Source organism: Pseudophryne corroboree, chromosome 6, assembly GCF_028390025.1.
Source record: "Pseudophryne corroboree isolate aPseCor3 chromosome 6, aPseCor3.hap2, whole genome shotgun sequence".
In the NCBI taxonomy this organism is placed as follows: Eukaryota; Metazoa; Chordata; class Amphibia; order Anura; family Myobatrachidae; genus Pseudophryne; species Pseudophryne corroboree.
Window position 1 is genome coordinate 172428925 of NC_086449.1, and position 22421 is coordinate 172451345.

The window sequence follows — 22421 nt, forward strand, 5'->3', positions numbered from 1 at the left end:
TCTCTTACTCCGTCCTGTCACTTTACAGGCTGTGTTTGCAAAAAAGATGATTTATCATCTTTTTCTCTTTATCTTTATCTCTCTCACTTTATCAAAGCTTTGATAAATCTCCCCCAAGTGTTGGAACATCACCCTCCATATAAACTTTGGTTTCAGAACAGCAGTGATGTATTCTTTCTATGGCCATATAACAATAAATGTAACAAAATATTGTAAGAAGCAGCTCTGTCCATTCAGCACCTGTGTTGGCTAATTGGACATTGCTATTTGCAACATGTTTCCCCTGTTGTTGATGCAATTGCTCCTGAAATGGTGCAGTACCTGCCATGGGGGGTGGTATACTGTTGTCACCAGGAATATGTCGACATTCACTATTGTAATGTTCACATATTCATATTGTTGGCAATAACATTCAGCTTGTTGCCACTGATATAAAATCGACATTGTTGAAATGTTGACAATGTATTTTATTTGCAGGTGTCGACACTTTAACCATGTCGGCATTTTAGCCATGTCGATATCATCAATGTCTTATGTCAACATTCTGACTGGTGACATCATGACTGCGTACCGCCATGAGACCCACACAGCTCTACAGGTTGGGAGGTCGAGGCTGTGACTGAACATGTATTTTGTGGGTGGAACAATTCTTTAGGTCCTGCGAGAATTAAAAACCTCTCTCCTGTTTTTTAGTGAATACAACTTTATTCAATGCTTCAGCTCCATTTGCACCAAACATCACTAACATCTCTTTGGTAAGTAATGTAAACAGATTGCAGTTATGAAACGGTGCCTGATACACCTGGCTCACCAAAAGAAAGTCTTTCAGCGTGTGGGAGCAAACGGCTGATTTTCGCTTGCTCCCACACACTGACAGATTATTGTTCCAACCAGCCAATTAGCTGACTGGTTGGCACGATATCGTCCTGATTTACGGCCAGCATAAATTGTAGGTGTCAATTGTTTGACATATATAGATGAAATACCATTTCCTTCCAAAGCACAGTTAATCGTTGAACACTTTAACAATGATGTGATAAAAGGAAATCATCCTCCTATAGGGGTCCTTCTAACACCCCTGGCCAGTGGGTGTGTGGATAATTACAATATGCCCTGGCAGCCATAAACAGCCTACAACAGGCTAGAACTATAAGTGCCAGCAGGGCCTGATTAAGAGCTCCAGCCGCCCTAGGCTAATACAGAAATGGCGAAGATCCCAGTTCGAAAGCAATTACTTTTTTTTATTCCAGGTTAAATCCAAAGAATTGAAAAAACAAAAACATGTTAAGCAATTCTGAGCTACTCCTTGTGGAGCCATGAGGCAAATGACAGGCAGCGTGCCTCTCTGCAAATAACCAATCCACTGCGGCTTTATTACGATTGGTTACAGAGTAAGAAAGCCACTTTGGTTACTTGCAAATAGACCTTACATAGCACCTAAAGGAACTTCATTTAATCATAGATGTTCATTGTTATATTTAATCTTCCACCTCTATAAGCATACTGTGATATCAAATATTTAAAAAAACACCATACCGTAACATATAATACATACTGTAATTACCATAGAGCACTACAACACCTAGCTAAATGCATACATTATTCAGATCACAAGTGGATAAGTTAAGGAGATGAATGTAGCCATACAAATCTGAACATCAGAGCCAAAAGATTGGACGAAATTTAATGGAATCCGAGTTCTGCGACCACGTGGGATGTCGGCTAAACTCGCCCATTTTTTTTAAAGAGGCAATCATTTACAAGGCATGAACAATCGGAGTATCTGGCGCTCGTGCGTGTGGATATTCGGGTGCGTTTGGGCAGCAACTTGTTATTGGAGTACCTCTAGAAACTCCACATAAATAACAGTGATACAAGAAATTTCACAAGTGCGCCCGTTACAATTATATGGTTAATGACTGATAATTAATGCACTCTGAACAGGTGATGTTTTCTATTGTGGTGCTGACAATAAATAAACAATACCAATACACAGTAACTAATAAGAAAAAATGTGTGTATTTATTTTCTGCAGTGACAACGTCTGCTGTATGCAGAGAGGGGGGGGGTCCGGGAAGGGGATGGGAAAGAGTAATATTGTTGCTTTGGATACGGCAGTAACCTTCAAGTATATAGGAACACCCTCAGATGGGTGTGCTGGTGCTCCACTTCTAGAGGTGGCGTCCCACCTAAGTAGTGGAATAGTATCCTTGATTGAAATGTGGATAGTCCAGAGCCAATAGCAATAATGATAAGTAGAATGTCTTATTGATAAGAATGGAGTCCAGTAGATGAGGCGTGGGGTACCCCTGAGTGACCACTTGCAGTGCGGGGACTCTGTCCCAGTCCCCGCACTGCAAGTGGTCACTCAGGGGTACCCCACGCCTCATCTACTGGACTCCATTCTTATCAATAAGACATTCTACTTATCATTATTGCTATTGGCTCTGGACTATCCACATTTCAATCAAGGACACTATTCCACTACTTAGGTGGGACGCCACCTTTAGAAGTGGAGCACCAGCACACCCATCTGAGGGTGTTCCTATATACTTGAAGGTTACTGCCGTATCCAAAGCACCAATATTACTCTTTCCCATTCCCTTCCCGGACCCCCCCCCCCCCCCCCCTCTCTGCATACAGCAGACGTTGTCACTGCAGAAAATAAATACACACATTTTTTCTTATTAGTTACTGTGTATTGGTATTGTTTATTTATTGTCAGCATCACAATAGAAAACATCACCTGTTCAGAGTGCATTAATTATCAGTCATTAACCATATAATTGTAACGGGCGCACTTGTGAAATTTCTTGTATCACATTTACAAGACATGGTTTAGCCTTGTAAATGATTGCCCCTTTAAAAAAAGTCCATGTTCGGCCAGCATTCCACACGGCCACTGAACTCGGACTTCATTACATCCCGCCCACTGTTTGAAGGAAAAAAGACAGCAATATTAGTTTTTTTTTTTAAAGTTATATGCTAGCAAGCCATGAATATGCACGGCCAAGGAGATCAATAAGCATAATTCCCAAATATTACTCCCAGCTGCACATTTGGAAGCACAGTGCTTACCGGTCTATTAGAGTTTGCCCCAAAATGGTAAAAATAAATGGTCTGATAAAGCCATTATGTAGTAACTGTAGTTGATGTGGTGCGAAGGACATGGAATATGCTAGCAGACAGATGGCATAGCGTTGTTCTAAAAATATTTTGGTTATCATTTCCCCACATGAATTCCAAGTACAATGTCATGAATAACACAGCTTTGGACTGGAGCCAGCTAAGCATGAAGGAATGTCTGAAGTATGGCGGGAGCCTGCTGGGAGACTCGTGTAACTATGTGCCTGACCTGGCCCTTATGTCCTTCATCCTTTTCTTCGGAACCTACTCCATGACCCTATCTTTAAAGAAGTTTAAGTTCAGCCGATACTTTCCCACCACGGTAAGAACAAGTACCTCACTTACCCCAGGTTGGATGTCGGAATGGTGGTGGGGTGGAGGGTGTTACTGACGAATGTAGTTGGAACTCCTCAAAACAGAAACATTAATACTAGATTTTAAATCTGTTCTCTATAGGATATTCTAGGTTTCTTAAATCTTACATATTGTTAATTAATTCAATCAGTTATCTTGTTAATTCTTCGATCACCACCAAGTTATGTTGTCGTTTCCTTGTAGACCCATCAGAATCCAAAACTATGTTTTTTCATATCCGTTTTTATCTGTTTCCCTCAGCTGCGCACCCTGGTGGCTGATTTTTCCATTGTGTTCACCATCCTCTTCTTCTGTGGTGTGGATGCATTATTTGAGCTGGAGACACCAAAATTGCATGTTCCTAATGAAATTAAGGTTGGCCCTCGTGTATTTATCACCTGTCAATGCTGTCGTTCTCTGTCAATCCTCAACCCTTACAATCCTCCTATTCATGGTAAATGTGGCTGTTGTCATGTGATTGCTCAAGTCTCTCTAAACATCTTTTTTTAGAAACTACTAGACATAATGGGGTAAATTTACTAAAGCTACTAATACAGAGAATTGGTGATGTTGCCCATAACAACCAATCAGATGCTGTCTATCATTTTCTAAAAGGCAATAAAGAAATGATAGACAGCATCTGATTCATACTTGCCAACACTCCCGCATTCTGCGGGAGGCTCCCGTTTTACTGTCCAGTCTCACGCTGCCCCGCAAACGCCACTCATTCCCCCGGAATCCCCCAGAATTCCCCAGTCCCGCTGAAATGTAAACTGCGCATGCGCGAATCTTGACGATATGGGGGCAGAGCTTGACGGCCAGCCGCGGCCGGCAGAGCAAGACCGGTGAGCCACCCACAGTGCAGGCATGGAAACCACACAGCGCCACTCTCCTGCGGCAGCAGCGGATCCCTTCCCCCCCCCCCCCCCCCCTCCGCGTTAGGAGCCAGGGCCCCTGAAGGGTAAACGAGGCTGCAGTGTCGCAGCCAGTGATGGGAGCTGGGTCAGCGTGGAGCCTCTCTGGAAGATTGAGGCTGCTGACAGCTGGGAGAGGCTGGAGGAAGAGGAGGAGTGCCCGGTCCTCAGGTGTGTTTGTGTAGAGGTTTTTTACAGTGATAATGGTCAGCACATTTTGTGTTCACTTATATGTGTGTCAAAACATAGCTTTATAAAGATGCTGTATTTAGGCTGCCTAACCCTAACCTTCCCTCTCTCGCAGCCTAACCCTATCCCCCCCCACCCCCCACAGCCTAAACCTAAACCTAAACCCTGCCCCCCAAATGCCCCAGAGCTGGCAGAAGTTTGTTTGGGATCCCGGCGCCTGTATTTAGATCCATGTCAGTATCCCTAGCAGTGTTGGGATTCCAACCGGATCCCATTTAATCATCTAACAGTAGCTTTAGGGTGATATATGACGTGGTCAGTGTTGGTGTTGTGATTTGAATTTATTGGGACTAGTTCTTAGTAGTCTAGAATTAGAGACTTCACACAAAGCTAGTTCCAGCATATTATTATTATTACATTTTATTTATAAGGCGCCACATGTGTTTTGCAGCGCCGTACAAAGGACAGTACAGGGGACAAAACATTTCATTACAGTAAATAAATAACAGAAATAGAGTACAGATAACAGAGCACCACACATTCTCGAGACATAGTACAGCTAAGATGTAAGTATTGAGGTAGTGATCATCGTGCTACTAGAGGCTGGTGGTCATAGATGGAGATGAGCCTTTACTAGCAGGATAAAAATGGTCGTTGAGTGGGGGAGAGCTGTGAGTGAAATGTGTTGAGACGAGGGCTTAGATAACAAGAGGAAAGAGGGCCCTGCTCTGAAGAGCTAACAATCTATTGGGGAGGGGCGACAGACAGATGACAAGAGGTGCAGGCAAGCGGGAGGTAGCCTGATGGCAGTATGCAAGCAAAGCTGAGATGTTCACGGCATGAGGCAGGGGGTGGAGGCGCGGCTTCAGCTCTGGGTTATGCATTAGAAGGGTACGCTTTGATGAATAGGTGGGTTTTTAGAGCCCGTTTGAAGCTTTGCAAGGTTGGGGAAAGTCTAATGGAGCGGGGGAGTGCGTTCCACTGAAGGGGTGCAGCACGTGCAAAATCCTGAACTCGTGCATGGGAAGCAGTGACCAGGGCGGTGGAGAGGCGACGGTCATTAGTCGACCGTAGGGGGCGGGAGGGAGTATGAAGGGAAAGGAGGTTGGAGATGTAGGGAGCAGTGGAATTAGAGATGGCCTTGTATGTGAGGGTGAGGAGTTTGAAGAGGATTCTGTAGGGGAAAGGGAGCCAGTGTAGATTTTGTTGAAGGGGAGTGGCAGATGTGGTGCGGCGGGAGAGGAAGATAAGCCAAGCTGCGGAGTTCAGGACAGATTGGAGGGGAGCAAGATGGGAGCAAGCGAGGCCAGTGAGGAGGACATTGCAGTAATCAAGTCGTGAGATGACCAGTGAGTGGATGATGAGTTTAGTTGCACTCTGGGAGAGATATGGCCTGATACGAGCAATGTTGCGTAGCTGGAAACGACAGGATTGTGCCAGAGCTTGGATGTGGGGTGCAAAGGAGAGGGAGGAGTCAAGAGTGACGCCCAGGCAGCGGAGTTGGGGAACGGGGGAGATGGTGGTGTTGTCAACAATGATGGAGATATTGGTCGGGGGTGTTGCTCTGGATGGGGGGAAGATGATGAGTTCCGTTTTGTCCATGTTGAGCTTTAGAGAGCGTTCAGACATCCAGGAGGAGATTGCAGAGAGGCAGCTGGAAACCTGAGAGAGGACAGAGGGGGACAGATCAGGAGATGAGAGGTAGAGTTGTGTGTCATCAGCATAGAGGTGGTATTGAAGGCCAAATGAGTTAATGAGCGCACCCAGGGAAGAGGTATACAGGGAGAACAGAAGGGGTCCAAGGACAGAACCCTGAGGGACACCAACAGGAAGGATGGAAGGGTGTGAGGTGGTGCTTGAGGCAGACACAGAGAAGGAGCGGTTAGTGAGGTAAGAAGAAAACCAGTCAAGGACAGTGCTAGAGAGGCCAGCGTTTTGGAGTGTACCGAGGAGGAGAGGATGATCTACGGTGTCAAAGGCAGCAGAGAGGTCCAGAGCATATGTATCTTTTTATGGTAGACACAATTAAATTGCCCACAGACTGTCCAGCTTGGGACATTACTGATGTTGTAAGGGCAGTACGGACGGTGTAACGGTTAGCATTACTCACAGCACTGAAGTCATGGATTTGATTCCAACCACGACCCTAACTGTGTGGAGTTTGTATGTTCTCCCCATGCTTACGTGGGTTTCCTTCGGGTACTCCGGTTTCCTCCCACAATCCAACACTATATTGATGGATTCATTTTTGTCGAGAGACAATTAATTTAAGTGTGTGAGTGTACACGAGCAGACTAGATGGGCCAAGTGGTTCTTATTTGCCGTCACATTCTATGTTTCTATGTGTGTGTGTGTGTGTTTGTGTAGGCTGTGTGTTTAGGGTGGCACTGACCCCTGTGGGTGTGTGTGTAGGGTGGCACTGACACCTGTGGGTGTGTGTGTAGGGTGGCACTGACCCCTCTGTGTCCAAACAGTGAAGGTTATAAAAATAAGTGGCAATAGACCCGCCCACAGGTGGAGCTAGACACACCCTTTAGGCGGAGCATGACATACTCCCTCGGCGGTGTACCGCGCAAACTCTTATACCATCTAGAATCTCCCTGAAACTAGTTTTCTAAAGTAGGCAAGTATGATCTGATTGGTTGGTATGGGCAACATCACCAATTCTCTGTTTTAGAAGTAAATGTACCCCTAAGTTTTAGTTAGTTAGTTAGTTAGTTAGTTAGTTAGTTAGTTAGTTAGTTAGATAGAGTGACAGGAAATTTATAGACAGAAAGATAGGTAGATAGATAGATAGATAGATAGATAGATAGATACATACTGCACAAGGATCTATGTATTGCACTCTCCTGCAGTAGAAATTAAAGACAATCCATTATACACTCATATAGGAGAGTAGCTAATTAATTGCTGGTAAGTCATTATTTGATGTAGTTATTCTGTAGGATCTTAGCAGTGGCATCACTAGGGGTGCTTGGACCGCACCGAGTGTCACAATATGAGGGGTGACATAAAAATGCCGACTTCTTCTCAGTGACTGGGAGCTACACTGTCACTGTGTCACCACTGAGGAGGAGTCAGCAGTGCGCGGAGACTCTCTGGGGTCAGCTCAGCATCTCCGGGAGTACTGGCATGCCCACAGAGTGATGAAATGCCCATTGCTTGCCAGGCATGCCTCCTTCCCCACAATGTCACAAACCCTTTTTGTATGTGCATACCGTTGGCATGCATGGGTCTATTTGGCACACAGGATGACACGTACACCAGTAATGCCACTGCATTTTATATTTTTAAAGTAGGTTGTGTATCTTCAGATTATATTAATGTACTGTCTTGTACATGCCTCCCTGCAACATTACTAAATATATTAACTTATCTTTCTAGCATAATTCTGTGCTTTTCAGCCAAGTATCTTAAGAGCAGGTAATATGTTTATGTTGTTGTTCCTGCCTTATGGGCCCTACACACTGATAGATCTGCCGCCGAGCTGCCTGACGGTGGATATGGCCGACTGGTGACCCAGCTGGGGGGGGCAGTGATGGGGGAAGTGAAGTTTCTTCACTTCTCCCGTCAGCCGGCTCCATAGCAGTGCAGGCAAATATGGACAATCTCGTCCATAATGGCCTGCATGCACAAGCGACGGGGCACCAGCAATGAACGAGCGCGGGGACGCACATCGTTCATCGCTGGTGCCTCCACACTGCACGATATGAACGAGTTCTCGTTCATTACTGAACGAGAACATTCATATTGTGCAGTACCATCTGCCAGTGTGTAGGGCCCATAAGACACAACACTATTGTACTTTCTTCTGGGTACAGTTGGGTGCGTCATATCCCAGAGTGCCAGAAACAAACTTGGTATGGTCATAGAATACATTTGACCATGGAAGGGAGCTAGAACACAAAAATCAATGTATTTTGTAAAAGGTGCAGGAGGACATTTACAAGACAATAAATTAAATACATGTAAAGTTGCCTTGAAAAGTTGAAAGGCCTGCAAGTTGCAGGCTGAAGAATCATGGGAAAGTGATTGTTAACCACCAGATATTAATAAATACTTACAGCCTTGTATCATCTTTCCTAAGTCTACATTTTTAACTGTCCTTCTCCCTTCTTCTCTCTTGTGCACGCTGCATTCTTAAGCTCCGTAAACTCATTAGTGATTTCTCAATCTTTGTGTCCATTCTAATCTTTGTTGGTCTGGACATGCTCTCTGGACTAAACACTCCCAAACTTCAAGTGCCTACTGAGTTTAAGGTAAAGGACCTATCATTATGATAAGACACCAAGTGTATGTTGGGTGAAGAATATATCATTGTGGATGTTTGTGAATCTTTTGCAGCAGCTATTGGTGTTAGTGAGTGCGTGTGGCCGTTGATAGCTAATTACATCATATTATATTTCTGTTTTGTTCCCTCACTAGCCAACTCGCCCAGACCGAGGCTGGTTTGTATTCCCTTTTGGTAAGAATCCTTGGTGGATTTACCTGGCCAGTGCGTTACCAGCTCTACTGGTGACCATTCTAATCTTCATGGACGAGCAAATCACAGCAGTCATAGTTAACAGGAAGGAGAACAAGCTGAGGGTACTTATTTCTATATGTATGCACTGAAGTCACCACTCTGTAAATCTTGAATGTCAACTTCTTCATTTTCAACTGAACAGTCTTCTCACCAACACACCCTGGCTATAACACACAAGATACAGTATTGAAAATATTGAATGTAATCCTTACAATAGCATTACCCAGGCAATATTAGAAAGATATTGTCTGTCTGATTGCAGCCAATGGCTTTTTACATAAGTTACTGTGCACCAAACTACCAAAGTAGATGATGAAACACGGACAGATGCTTTGGTTTCTTTCTCCATACAGAACATTGATCTATGTGTGTATCCCTATCTCTTGTGTTCATTAAACAAAGGGAAAACAGATTGAAAGACAAACGTAGATAGGCCTTACACATTTACCGATAACAATGTAAGATATGAACGATCTCGTTCATTAATGAACGAGATACCGTTCATATCTTTCAGTGTGTAGGCACCAACGATGAACTATGCGCGGCCCCGCGCTCGTTCATCGTTGGTGCCGGTTCGTTTAAACATGCAAGCCAATATGGACAATCTTGTCCATACTGGCATGCAGGGCTATGGGGCCGGGTGACGGGGGAAGAAACTTCACTCACCCTGTAACCCCCTTCCCCGCCGCCGGGTCGCCCGTCGACGGTATCGACTGTCGAGCACCTTGGCGGACAGTCGGCCTCTGTGTATGGCCCTTCAGAAGAGTGATAGAAAAGATTATATAAACTTTTCAGCATTTTTTTATGTTATACAAATGTAAAGACTAAAACAACCACCAATATAACGTCAAATGTGGATAACATAGTAACAATGTTTTTGAGGTTGAAAAAAGACAATTGTCCAACGAGTTCAATCTATATATTTGTTCTACTGCTATGCTCTGGATTTATTTTACTACCATACATTATTATGAAAGGTTATGTCCTTGGATGCCTTTTTCAGCTTAAAATTTGTCTTGCCCTTTCTTAAACATATCAATTGAGTTAGCCATTACTGCACAGCTTACCGGGTTGCACCCGTGTTCAACCTTGCAAGCTACCTGAGTTAGAATACCGAGTCACACGGGTTATGCACGTTCATGTGCAATAACCAGTGTTGTATACTGGCTGGTGTAAAAGGGGTATTAGTCTCCTCTTAGATGCCTTTTTCCTAATGTAAACATATCTAACCTAGTTAGTCTTTTCTCATAATCCACTGACTCTAAGTCATTAATCAATTTTGTAGCTCTTCTCTGAACCTTTTCAAGTTCCATAATGTATTTTTTATAATGTGGCTCCCAGAACTGTACACTGTATTCTAGATGCGGCCGTACCAATTATTTATACAGTTGCAGGATTACACTGTATTCCTTTGTCTCTATTCCCCATTATCTACATGCTAATACTTTATTGGCCTTTGCTGCTGCACCCTGCTAAGTCTACTGTCAATGAGCACCCCCAAATCCTTCTCCATTACCGATTTACCTACATTTACCCCATTTAATTTATAGATTGCATGTTTGTTTTTGGTCCCAAAATGCATAACTTTACATTTCTCTATATTAAACCTCATACTCCACTTAGCTGCCCAAACCTCCAATTTAACTTAATAGTTCTGTAAAGATTCCACATCCTGATTTGATTTAATTATCCTACACAGTTTAGTATCATCTGCAAAAATGGACACTTTGCTTTCAAGACTGTCTCCTGTGTCATTTCTAAATATGTTAAACAGAAGTGGGCCTAGTACAGACCCTTGAGGTACACCACTTAATACTTTAGCACAGCTTGAAAAAGTTCCATTGACCACCACTCTCTGTTCCCTGTTTGCCAAACAATTTTTGACCCAAGTACAAATGTTGCTTCCTAGGCCAAGCTAAAGTGTAAAAAATGAACTTTCTATCTCTGAGATTTTATTTTCCAAGGATTTATTAATGCATTTCTTCATTTCCCTCATTGCTGTAAATGTAACAATTGTTTTCCATCATTAACTGAACAAACACAATTATTATTATTATTATTATTATTATTATTATTAACATCTGCTTTTATGGTCTATTTGTAAAGCCTATAAAGATACATTTAGAATGCATAAATGTGTACCTCGTACATAGGTGAGGGGTCAGTCTTAGTATGATGAAAGTGAAGACTTGGCTCAGTTGAGCAGAATGGCTACGGTCTCAGGTTGGAACAAATTAGAAACGTTCAGCATTTTTGGATGGATTTTTTTAAAGGAAACATCTGAACAAATCACACAAGTTTTTGCCTATTAAATTACAAAAACAAAGTTCTGCACTAAGTGGTTAATTCAGATCTGATCACAGCAGCAAATTTGTTAGCAAATGGGCAAAACCATGTGCACTGCAAGGGGGGGGGGAGATATAACATTTGCACAGAGAGTTAGATTTGAGTGTATTATATTATTTCTGTGCAGGGTAAATACTGGCTGCTTTATTTTTACACGGCAATTTAGATTTCAGTTTGAACACACCCCACCCAAATCTAACTCTCTCTGCACATGTTATATCTGCCCCCTGCAGTGCACATGGTTTTGCCCATTAGCTAACAAATTTGCTGCTGCGATCAGGTCTGAATTAGGCCCTGAGACCCTGCTCTTACAGGGGCAGCACACACTATAATTTCACCTATGAATCCTTCCCAGTAATTCTGCATTATCTAGTACTATGTACTGAACATCTATTGTCTTTATTAGAAAGCCTGTGGTTACCACTTGGATCTGTTCTGGGTGGGCATTCTCCTGGCAGTGTGCTCCTTCATGGGTCTGCCTTGGTATGTGGCTGCGACAGTCATCTCCATTGCTCATATTGACAGCTTGAAGATGGAGACAGAGACCAGTGCTCCCGGGGAACAGCCACAGTTTTTAGGAGTGAGGTGGGTTCATTTAGAATACAGGCTCTGAAAAAGACTTTTAACATGTCTCCATCCAGTACTTAATTAATCATTAACCCACTTTCCACCTTTCTGTCATGTTTGCTCATCTGTTATATCTTCTACAGACCCATCTGTTACTTGAATGTTAGAGCCATTGTATAATTATATAATAACATAGGCTCTTTACCATAGCTTTGCAAATAGAAATGTTTTAGACAATGTTCATTTTCTGAGTGCAGTGATACCCTCCTGCATATAATAGCTGACAGCCAGTGGTGGATTAGGGTTAGTTGGGATGTCACATTACCTGGTGAACCTAAGCTCCATGGTGACAGGCAGCCTCAGAGCAAGGTGATGTTCTGACCTGTGCAGCACCCCACCTCTGAACATGTGATGTCATGATGTCACACTGAGGGAGCGGGTCCATCCTGCACCATGAAGAAATCACTGCCCAGAGTGTCTGTAGGATGCTCCGGACCACTCTACAGGTTGCATGGTATGTGCCCAAAGAATCATCTGGACACTCTGGGCAACTCAGCAGCAGCTCTACTGCCCAGTGGTGCTGTTCCAAGCACTATGCAAGCCAAATGCACCTGCCATGGAGCCCTGAGTCCTGGCTTGCATCACTAGTCATACATCCCGAGGTATGACCCTAGTGACAGGCAAAGAAGGACCTAGGTGAGAACTAGGCACTACTCGCCAATTCTGAGACACATTGCGCTATGTTACACCTTTATCTGCTCAGAACCTATACTGTTACATGGGTAAGTATTGCGCACTTAGGCAAATATCTATCAGAAAAAAAGGTCCACTTTACATGTAAGTATTACCACAAAAATGCTCTACTCTTTTTTACAATGAAACATCAGTACCCTACTGTTCAGTGAATTACACAGAAGGAGGAACACATCTACAGAATGCAGTGGTAGCCCTAGGACCTTTATCCAGATGCTGGTATGGATTCATGCTTATTCAGATATTTTCCACCTTACTGCCAAGTTGGTAGCAGTTTAGTCAGGTCTCAGCCTACTTTTAAAGCGCACACACAGGCTCAGAAACAATAGGCTTTTCTGAGAGTTTGGTTGGAGGGAGACAATTTCTCTTCCTTCGTCTTCTCTGCAGCAGAGAAAGTCCAGCAGGAAACATATGGGGGATATTCAGAGTTATTAGCAAACCAAAAAAGTTAGCATTTGGGGCAAAACTACTTTGCACTGCAGGGGAAGATGGGGGGGGGGGGGGGGGGGGCAGATGTAACATGTGTACAGAGAGTTAGATTTGGGTGGGTTATATTGTTTTTGTGCAGGGTAAATACTATCTGCTTTATTTTTAAACTGCAATTTAGATTTCAATTTGAACACACCCCGCCCAAATCTAAAGCTGGACATACACTATACAATTATCTGGCAGATAATCCGCCAGATCTGACTGGTTGGAATGAAAATCTGGTAATGAATGAGAGCAAATGACAATCGACCATTTGCTACCAAACACTGTCGTTCATGCAAATTGGTTAAATACGTAATAAAACCAATTTGTCTGTCCATTTTCCGGTGTTTGGGCGCAAATAGTTGATTGTCATTTGCTCTCATCCATTACCAGATTTTCATTCCAACCAGTCAGATCTGGCAGATAATTGTATAGTGCATCCGGAAAGTATTCACAGCACTTCACTGTTTCCACATTTTGTTATGTTACAGCCTTATTCCAAAATTAAATAAATTCATTTTTTCCCTCAAAATTCTTTTTGAGATTTTTGCAAATTTATATAAAAAAAAACAACTAAGAAATCACATGTACATAAGTATTCACAGCCTTTGCTCAATACTTTGTTGATGCACCATTGGCAGCAATTACAGCCTTAAGTCTTTTTGAATAAGCTTGGCAGACCTATCTTTGGGCAGTTTCGCCCATTCCTCTTTGCAGCACCTCTCAAGCTCCATTAGGTTGGATGGGAAGCATCAATGTACAGCTATTTTCATATCTCTCCAGAGATGTTCAATCAGATTCAAGTCTGGGCTCTGGCTGGGCCACTCATGGACATTCACAGAGTTGTCCTGAGGCCATTCCTTTAATATCTTGGCTGTGTGCTTAGGGTCATGGTCCTGCTGAAAGATGAACCGTTGCCCCAGTCTGAGGTCAAGAGCACTCTGGAGCAAGTGGTCATCCAGGATGTCTCTGTACATTGCTGCATTCATCTTTCCCTTTATCCTGACTAATCTCTCAGTTCCTGCCGCTGAAAAACATCCCCACAGCATGATGCTGCCACCACCATGCTTCACTGTAGGGATGGTATTGGCCTGGTGATGAGCAGTGCCTGGTTTCCTTCAAACATGACGCCTGTTTTTCATGCCAAAGAGTTCAATCTTTGTGTCATCAGACCAGAGAATTTAGTTTCTCATGGTCTGAGAGTCCTTCAGGTGCATTTTGGCAAACTCCAGGTGGGCTGCCATGTGCTTTTTTACTAAGGAGTGGCTTCCATCTGGCCACTGTACCATACAGGCCTGATTGGTGGATTGCTGCCGAGATGGTTGTCCTTCTGGAAGGTTATCCTCTCTCCACAGAGGAATACTGTAGCTCTAACAGAGTGACCATCGGGTTCTTGGTCACTTCCCTGACTAAGGCCCATCTTCCCCGATCGCTCAGTTTAGATGGATGGCCAGCTCTAGGATGAGTCACGGTGGTTAAGAACTTCTTCCATTTACGGATATTTTACTGTACCCTTACCCAGATTTGTGCCTCGAGACAATCCTGTCTCGAAGGTCTACAGACAATTCCTTTGACTTCATGATTGGTTTGTGCTCAGACATGCACTGTCAAGTGTGGGATCTTATATAGACAGGTGTATTCCTTTCCAAATTATGTACTCTCAACTGAATTTACCACAGGTGAACTCCAATTAAGCTGTAGGAACATCTCAAGGATGATCAGTGGAAACAGGATGCACCTGAGCTCAATTTTGAGCTTCATGGCAAAGGCTGTGAATACTTATGTACATTGATATCTTAGTTTTTTATTTTTAATAAATTTGCAAAAATCTCTAAAATAAACTTTTTTCACATTGTCATTATGGGGTATTGTGTGTAGAATTTTGAGGGAAAAATTTAATTTATTCCATTTTGGAACTAAGGCTGTAACATAACAAAATGTGGAAAAAGTGACGCGCTGTGAATACTTTCCGGATGAACTGTATGACCCACCTCTCAGAGTGCCACACTCAGAATATATAGATAATTAGATGGTTACAATTCATTAACAGTTATTTATAGGGCAAGCTCACACAAAAACAGGGAGAATGTATAAACGTCACAACAACTATACCATCGTACCACATAATTTATACAGTTCCTGCCCCTCAAAAGTATTCAAGGTTGCTGAAACAGATTCGTACAAACACATACTTGTAATACAAAAGACAGGTCCCTTAAAGCACTGGAGTCCAGGCTGTAACCCAATAAAACCCACCAAAGTGCAGTAAAGAAATAAATAAATAAAAAGTCTATCTACATACATGTCTATGGAAAAAAGGAACATAAAAGTCTGAATTGCAGGGATTTTGGTATATTCATATTAACATTTTAAGAATGGGGAGAAAATATTAATAGTGATCCTCAACGAGTAGTTCTGAATATGTGTTTTATTGTCACACCAGGGAACAAAGAGTGACCGGAATTGTTGTGTTTATCCTCACTGGAATCTCCGTCTTCCTGGCTCCGGTACTGAAGGTAAATTGTGCAATACTAGCTGAATATTGTTGTCATACTGTCATTCCCTTTCATGTCTGACAGTCGACTGAGGAGAGAGAAAGAAACTACTGCAGACTGCGTAATATCTACTGCCTTCCATGAAAATGACATTACATTGTTTATTTGTTATATGGCATAAGTGACCTTAACAATCGTTCATTATAACAATATTGACAGTGTTTGTCTGTTTCTGTAGTATATTCCAATGCCTGTCCTCTATGGCATCTTTCTGTACATGGGCGTTGCATCACTCAATGGCATTCAGGTGAGAATTCCCAGAACTATCTCATTTACAGACCACTAACGATACCTGGAAATTTTCAATTAATTTAATTATTTTAACAATATTTGGAGATAATTATGTATGATGAGTTTCCATTGGTTAGCCATAATTTAGCTATAATAAGTAGGTATTTTCTACATTATTAATAAAAATGTTAAATTATATTTATTTATATAACACTTAGCAGTGCGTTACAATTGGTATTACCATAACATGCTATGATATCACATTATCCATGACTTTATCATAACAATTTCTGGTGACACATTCCCTATCAGTTTGCTATAACAAGGTCTGGTGACACATTCCCATCACTTTGCCATAACAAGGTCTGTGGACACATTCCCCATCACAAGGTCTGGGGGCACATTCCCCATCAATTTGCCATAACAAGGTCTGGTGACACATCCCCCATCACTTTGCCATAACAAGGTCTGGTGACACATTCCCCATCACTTTGCCATAACAAGGTCTGGTGACACATCCCCCATCACTTTGCCATAACAAGGTCTGGGGGCACATTTCCCATCACTTTGCCATAACAAGGTCTGGTGACACATCCCCCATCACTTTGCCATAACAAGGTCTGGGAGCACATTCCCCATCACTTTGCCATAACAAGGTCTGGTGACACATCCTCCATGAATTTGCCATAACAAGGCCTGGTGACACATCCCCCATGAATTTGCCATAACAAGGTCTGGTGACACATTCCCCATCATTTTGCCATAACAAGGTCTGGGGCACATTCCCAATCACTTTGCCATAACAAGGTTCTCGGGGTACATTCCCCATCACTTTGCCATAATAAGGTCAGGGGTCACATTCCCCATCAGCTGTGCCATAACAAGGCATGGGGACACATTCCCCGTGTGACATAACAAGGCCTGGGGACACATTCCCCATATGACATAACAAGGCTGGGGACACATTTCCCATATGATATAACAAGCCCATAAGGTACTTTCCTCCTTATATAGCTTTAACAAATTTGTATTTATTGTTATAGAAAACATTGGGTTTTTTATTTGCCAGTTCTGGGACCGCTGCAAGCTCTTCATGATGCCCGCAAAGCACCAACCGGACTATGCCTACCTCCGGCACGTTCCATTACGCCGCGTGCACCTGTTCACCCTTGTTCAAATTGTCTGTCTTGCTGTGCTTTGGATCCTGAAGTCTACAGTTGCTGCCATCATTTTCCCAGTCATGGTGAGTAGAAAAATGCATTTACAGTATATGATGTATACTATTTAGAAATATCTAAATATTTATAAACACCAATAGCAAAGATGAGTGATGCACTTCAAATGTACATACCTCTCCTTGAGTTGTGTCTTTGCGTTTTCCTGAGATCCTTGGCTTGATAATGGTGAGAAAGATGCTGGACTGGCTCTTCAGCCAGCATGACCTTGCCTGGTTAGATGACATCTTACCAGAGAAGGAAAAGAAAAAGCAGGAAGACAAGAAAAAGAAGAAAGGGAAAGACGAAACAGATAGTGATGAGGTAAAGTTGAATGGAAGCAATGGCATACTGTAAGTTCATAATAGGCACTCGGAGGTGAAATAGATGGTAGTGTCTCCCCAGCCAGCCTCCTTCTTCTGTCTCTCCTGCCAGCCCCCTTTTTCTGTTTCTCCAGACAGTTCCCTTTTTCTGTCTCTCCAGACAGTCCCCTTCTTTTGTCTCCCCAGCCAGCACTCTTCTGTCTCTCCAGCCAGCCCCTGTCACCTCAGCCAGCACCCTTCTGCTTCTTCAACAGGCCTCTGTCTCCTCTGCCAGCACCCTTTTGTCTGGCCATCCAGCCCATGTCTCCCCAGCCAGCACCCTTCTGTCTCTCCAGTCAGTCCCTGTCTCCCCAGCCAGCACCCTTCTGTCTCACCAGCCAGCCCATCTCCTCAGCCAGCACCCTTTGTTTCTCCAGCCAGTCCCTATCTCCCCAGACAGCACCTTTCTGTCTCTCCATCCAGCCCCGGTCTCCCCAGCCAGAACCCTTCAGTCTCGCCAGCCAGCAACCTGCCTCCCCAGCAAGCACCCTTCAGTCTCTCCAGCCAGCCTGTCTCCCAAGCGTGCACCCTTCTGTCTTTCCAGCCAGCCCCTATTTCCCCAAACAGCCACCGCAGCCAGCCCCCCACTCCCATCCAGCCCTCCTGCTGTCTCACCATCCAGCCCCCCCTGTAGTCTCACCAGCCAGTCCCCTGCAGTCCACACCTACTTGCCTTATTTTCTAGGTAGCCGCTCCTCTGTCAGCAGTGCGGCAGCTCCTCTGCTAGCGATGCGGTGCGTGTGGCTTCATGATGTCACACGGCATGTCACAATAAAAATCAAAAACAAATATAGGTTACCAAAAGTCTCCTAAAGAGCACACAATTTGTCAGCTTAAGGTAAATACATTTATAATATATTAATGAAATAGTAGGCATGTAATATGTAATAGCAATTTAAAATTACATATGGATATAAAAAAAGCCTCCAAAGTGTATGATTGAAAGCTCACACAGATAAAAATAAATCAATTGATAACATTCCAAATGGGAGTATAAACGTTAGTACTCCATGTCCAGACTTCTGTTAGGAGTAGCAACCATTGTTAAAGAGATCATTTGGTGTCTACCTAGTTTTTATTTTTTTACGCCTGAATTGATTTATTTTTTCACTTTTATAACATGACTTTAATATTTATAATAACTATCCCACTGACTAGTCAGTAGGAGCCTCATTGCAGGAAACACTTACTGATCGCCCTTGTCCAGCAAATTGTGCCGTGTGCCACCAGGCGGTACTTAAGTTCAAAGACTGAATCCTGAAAGAATTACATACATGGGGAGTGGTATCAAGCCTTCTTAAGAGAGAAAAATTGGACAAGTTGCCCAGTTAGCATTTATCAAGTATGTTCTATAAATTGATAGGTAGACGCTCACTGGTTGCTATGGGCAACGTTTCCACTACTCCACTCTTCAGAAGGTTTGATACTGAACGTCTGAACCTCCATTTTGTTAGCCCTGATCACTTTGGGCGATATGTCCATAGAGCGCTTACAATGTTTTGTTTTCCCAATGCAGGACAGAGCTGCCCACCCTGGGGCTCTGCATTCAGACTCCTCAGCCAATGGATCAGATGTGGACCGCAGGTGGGTGTAATCTGGGTGTGAACCATGGCACAAAGGTTTATAAGGAGTTTCACAGAGTAATACTCTGGTCTTTTTTGACTGTTTTTCTAATTTTATTCAATATTCCTACTAGGTCATGTAGTTTTGTGGAGATGCCAGCATGCGGTATAGTGACAGGCCCCTTTTCATTGTAAACAATATGTTATATTTGGACACCTTTTACTGCAGCACAAAATGCTGCGCATTTCTAATTCTTAGTGACAGCAAGGGCCGTTGAGAGCGAATTGGGGCCCGGGTACTAGGGGACATGGCCAACCCAGGAAGGCGTGGCCACAGCCCCTCCAGAAAAAGAAAAATACTATGGCCCTCATTCCGAGTTGTTCGCTCGTTATTTTCCTTTGCATCGGTGCGATTTTCCGCTAACTGCGCATGCGCAATGTTCGCACTGCGGCTGCGTCAAGTAAATTTGCTTAGAAGTTTGGTATTTTACTCACGGCATTACAAGGTTTTTTCTTCGTTCTGGTGATCGGAGTGTGATTGACAGGAAGTGGGTGTTTCTGGGCGGAAACTGGCCGTTTTATGGGTGTGTGTGAAAAAACGCTGCCGTTTCTGGGAAAAACGCGGTAGTGGCTGGAGAAACGGGGGAGTGTCTGGGCGAACGCTGGGTGTGTTTGTGACGTCAAACCAGGAACGAAACTGACTGAACTGATCGCAGTGGCAGAGTAAGTCTCGAGCTACTCAGAAACTGCTAAGAAATGTCTATTCGCAATTTTGCTAATCTTTCGTTCGCAATTCTGCTATGCTAAGATACACTCCCAGAGGGCGGCGGCTTAACGTGTGCAATGCTGCTAAAAGCGGCTAGCGAGCGAACAACTCGGAATGAGGGCCTATGTGCGACTCAGTGAACCGGTGCCACATGCTGCAAAGAGGGGCACTTATTCCCCAGCAGAAGCTGAGCTTGGCCACAGCCGGGTCTCTCCAGAAGACCAGGGCCTGGGTACTCAGTATTTGCTCCCCCGCCTCTCAGTGCCTCTGTTTGCAGCAGCAGGTGCAGGGTTTTTGGATATCAATGGGAAGATTACAATTGTAAACAGTATAGTAAAATGCATATGTTAAGTTAAATATTTCACAGAGACTAACAATGGATTTTCAATGGTATGCATTCACACTTTCATCTAATGTATGCCACTTTTTTATATATACCCAACATAGTTATAGTATGCATGGGAGTGTATAAAAGGAAAATAATTTAAGAATTATATTATGCATGAATCCTGACTTAATATAACCTACGTATGGCAAGAGTAATGGGCCATAGACATTTACTGATTACACTGAAAGATATGAACGATCTTATTCATTAATAAACGAGATATCGTTCATATCGTTCAGTGTGCATGCACTACGCTCATTCATTGTTGGTGCCGGCTCGCTTATGCCTGCAAGCCAATATGGACAATATCGTCCATATTAACATGCAGGGCTATGGAGCCTGGTGACGGGGGGAGTGAAGAAACTTGACTCCCCCTGTCACCCCGCCGCCAGGTCGTCCATTGGCCGCATCGTCCAGCACCTCGACAGACAATCAGCCAGTGTGTAGGGCCCTAAAGCATGTGGATTGCTTGGAAGAGCTCTGCAGTGGTGTTAGTATAATTTTATTTTACTACAGAAGCCTGTTTTAGACCATGTTGGTCCAGGCCCCAGTAATTCCCCCTATACATTCCAGTGACTTTATACCAATAATTTAATTAACTCCAGCTCAGTATGTAAGTCCCTATACTGCATAGGTCTGCAAACTCGGTCCTCAGGACCCCACACAGTGCATGTTTTGCAGGTCTCCTCACAGAATCGCAAGTGAAATAATTATCGCCACCTGTGGACCTTTTAAAATGTGTCAGTGAGTAATTAATACACCTGTGCACCTGCTGGGTTACCTGCAAAACATGCACTGTGTGGGGTAATGAGGACAGAGTTTGCAGACCTATGCTATACTGGGTGGGTGAATGAAGGATTTGGTTAATGTGGTAGATCGCTGTTGATATGCAACGGTACTACCAGTAAATTAGAAAACAAATCCTGAAACAGTAGTATATAGAAGTGGTAATGAGCATATACATCAATATTATCCCATATTTTACACTAAATCCGGATCTAAAATGCCAGCCCCCTTTGTTCTTTTTGTAATACTTCTGATGTTACAATTAGGAAAGGATATATAATGTCCCCAATGCAAATGGAGGCTCCAACCCATCTATTGTATGAACACCAGATATACTGACCTCTTGTGTCTTCCACACTGTAGTATTACTCTGCACCTGAAGATCTCCTGCCCGCCCTCTCCTGCCATCAGCTACCCCAGAAATCCAATCGGTGCAGTCCCTCAGGTGAAAATCGAGATGGATTCTGAGTATGATGACTCCGACCTAGAGAAGAATACCAGAGATCGGGGCAGTGAAACCACTTTATAGCGGTCATTGTGCCCATGTCTGCCAGGCAACCAAGACCTCTGTACCCTGGGACCATGTTAGGACGTGGCAGCGGGCACCTTTCTGTGTTTGAGTCCAAAAGGATATTTATTCTTCGATACAGGACTTTTGCAATTGCCTTTTAAGGCTGTAATAGATCCTTTATACAATAACTTAGTACAAGTTCCAGATGCAGCTACTTTTTTTCCAACTTTCTTATGGATTGGGCATCTTTTAAAAACATATTTGTGGGCATGATGCTACTAATAAAATGACATTATATAATCAATGTGCTAGTCCCCGTTTAAGCTAATTATAGGCCCTACACACTGGGCGATATTACTGAACAATATGAACGATCTCGTTCATTAATGAACGAGATACTGTTCATATCTTTCAGTGTGGACGCACCAGCGATGAACGATGTGCGGCCCCGCACTCGTTCATCGTTGGTGCCCTGTCGCTTGTGCATGCAGGCCAATATGGACGATTTTGGCCATATTTGCCTGCACTGCTATGGAGCCAGGTGACGGGGGAAGTGAAGAAACTTCACTATCCCCGTCACTGCCCCAGCCGCCGGGACGCCCGTCGGCCGTATCCGCCATCGGGCAGATCGGCGGTGGATCGCATAGTGTGTAGGGCCCTTAAGACACAGGATCATAGAGCAGCCTAAAAGGTTTTATGTTGACTTTATATTTATCCTTCCTTTGAAAGCTGCAATCCCACAAAGACATTCTGCACTTTGTAACATTATAGGAATTATTACAGGAAGTCCTCCAGTAACTCA

The 22421-nt window shown here is 43.5% G+C and overlaps 1 protein-coding gene across 1 annotated transcript in view; it reads left to right on the forward strand.

Annotated features, from left to right (window-relative positions):
• Nucleotides 1-21923, forward strand: part of SLC4A5 (solute carrier family 4 member 5) — a 176365-nt gene extending 154442 nt beyond the window's left edge. Inside the window, exons 16-26 of the mRNA XM_063932112.1 lie at nt 694-755; nt 3248-3448; nt 3742-3855; nt 9009-9170; nt 11861-12039; nt 15689-15761; nt 15979-16047; nt 17101-17274; nt 17417-17569; nt 19123-19190; nt 21472-21923. Of these exons, the coding sequence (XP_063788182.1) occupies nt 694-755; nt 3248-3448; nt 3742-3855; nt 9009-9170; nt 11861-12039; nt 15689-15761; nt 15979-16047; nt 17101-17274; nt 17417-17569; nt 19123-19190; nt 21472-21637 (1421 nt within the window). The 3' untranslated portion in view covers nt 21638-21923. The remainder of the gene's footprint in view (nt 1-693; nt 756-3247; nt 3449-3741; nt 3856-9008; nt 9171-11860; nt 12040-15688; nt 15762-15978; nt 16048-17100; nt 17275-17416; nt 17570-19122; nt 19191-21471) is intronic.
• Nucleotides 21924-22421: the final 498 nt, after the last annotated feature.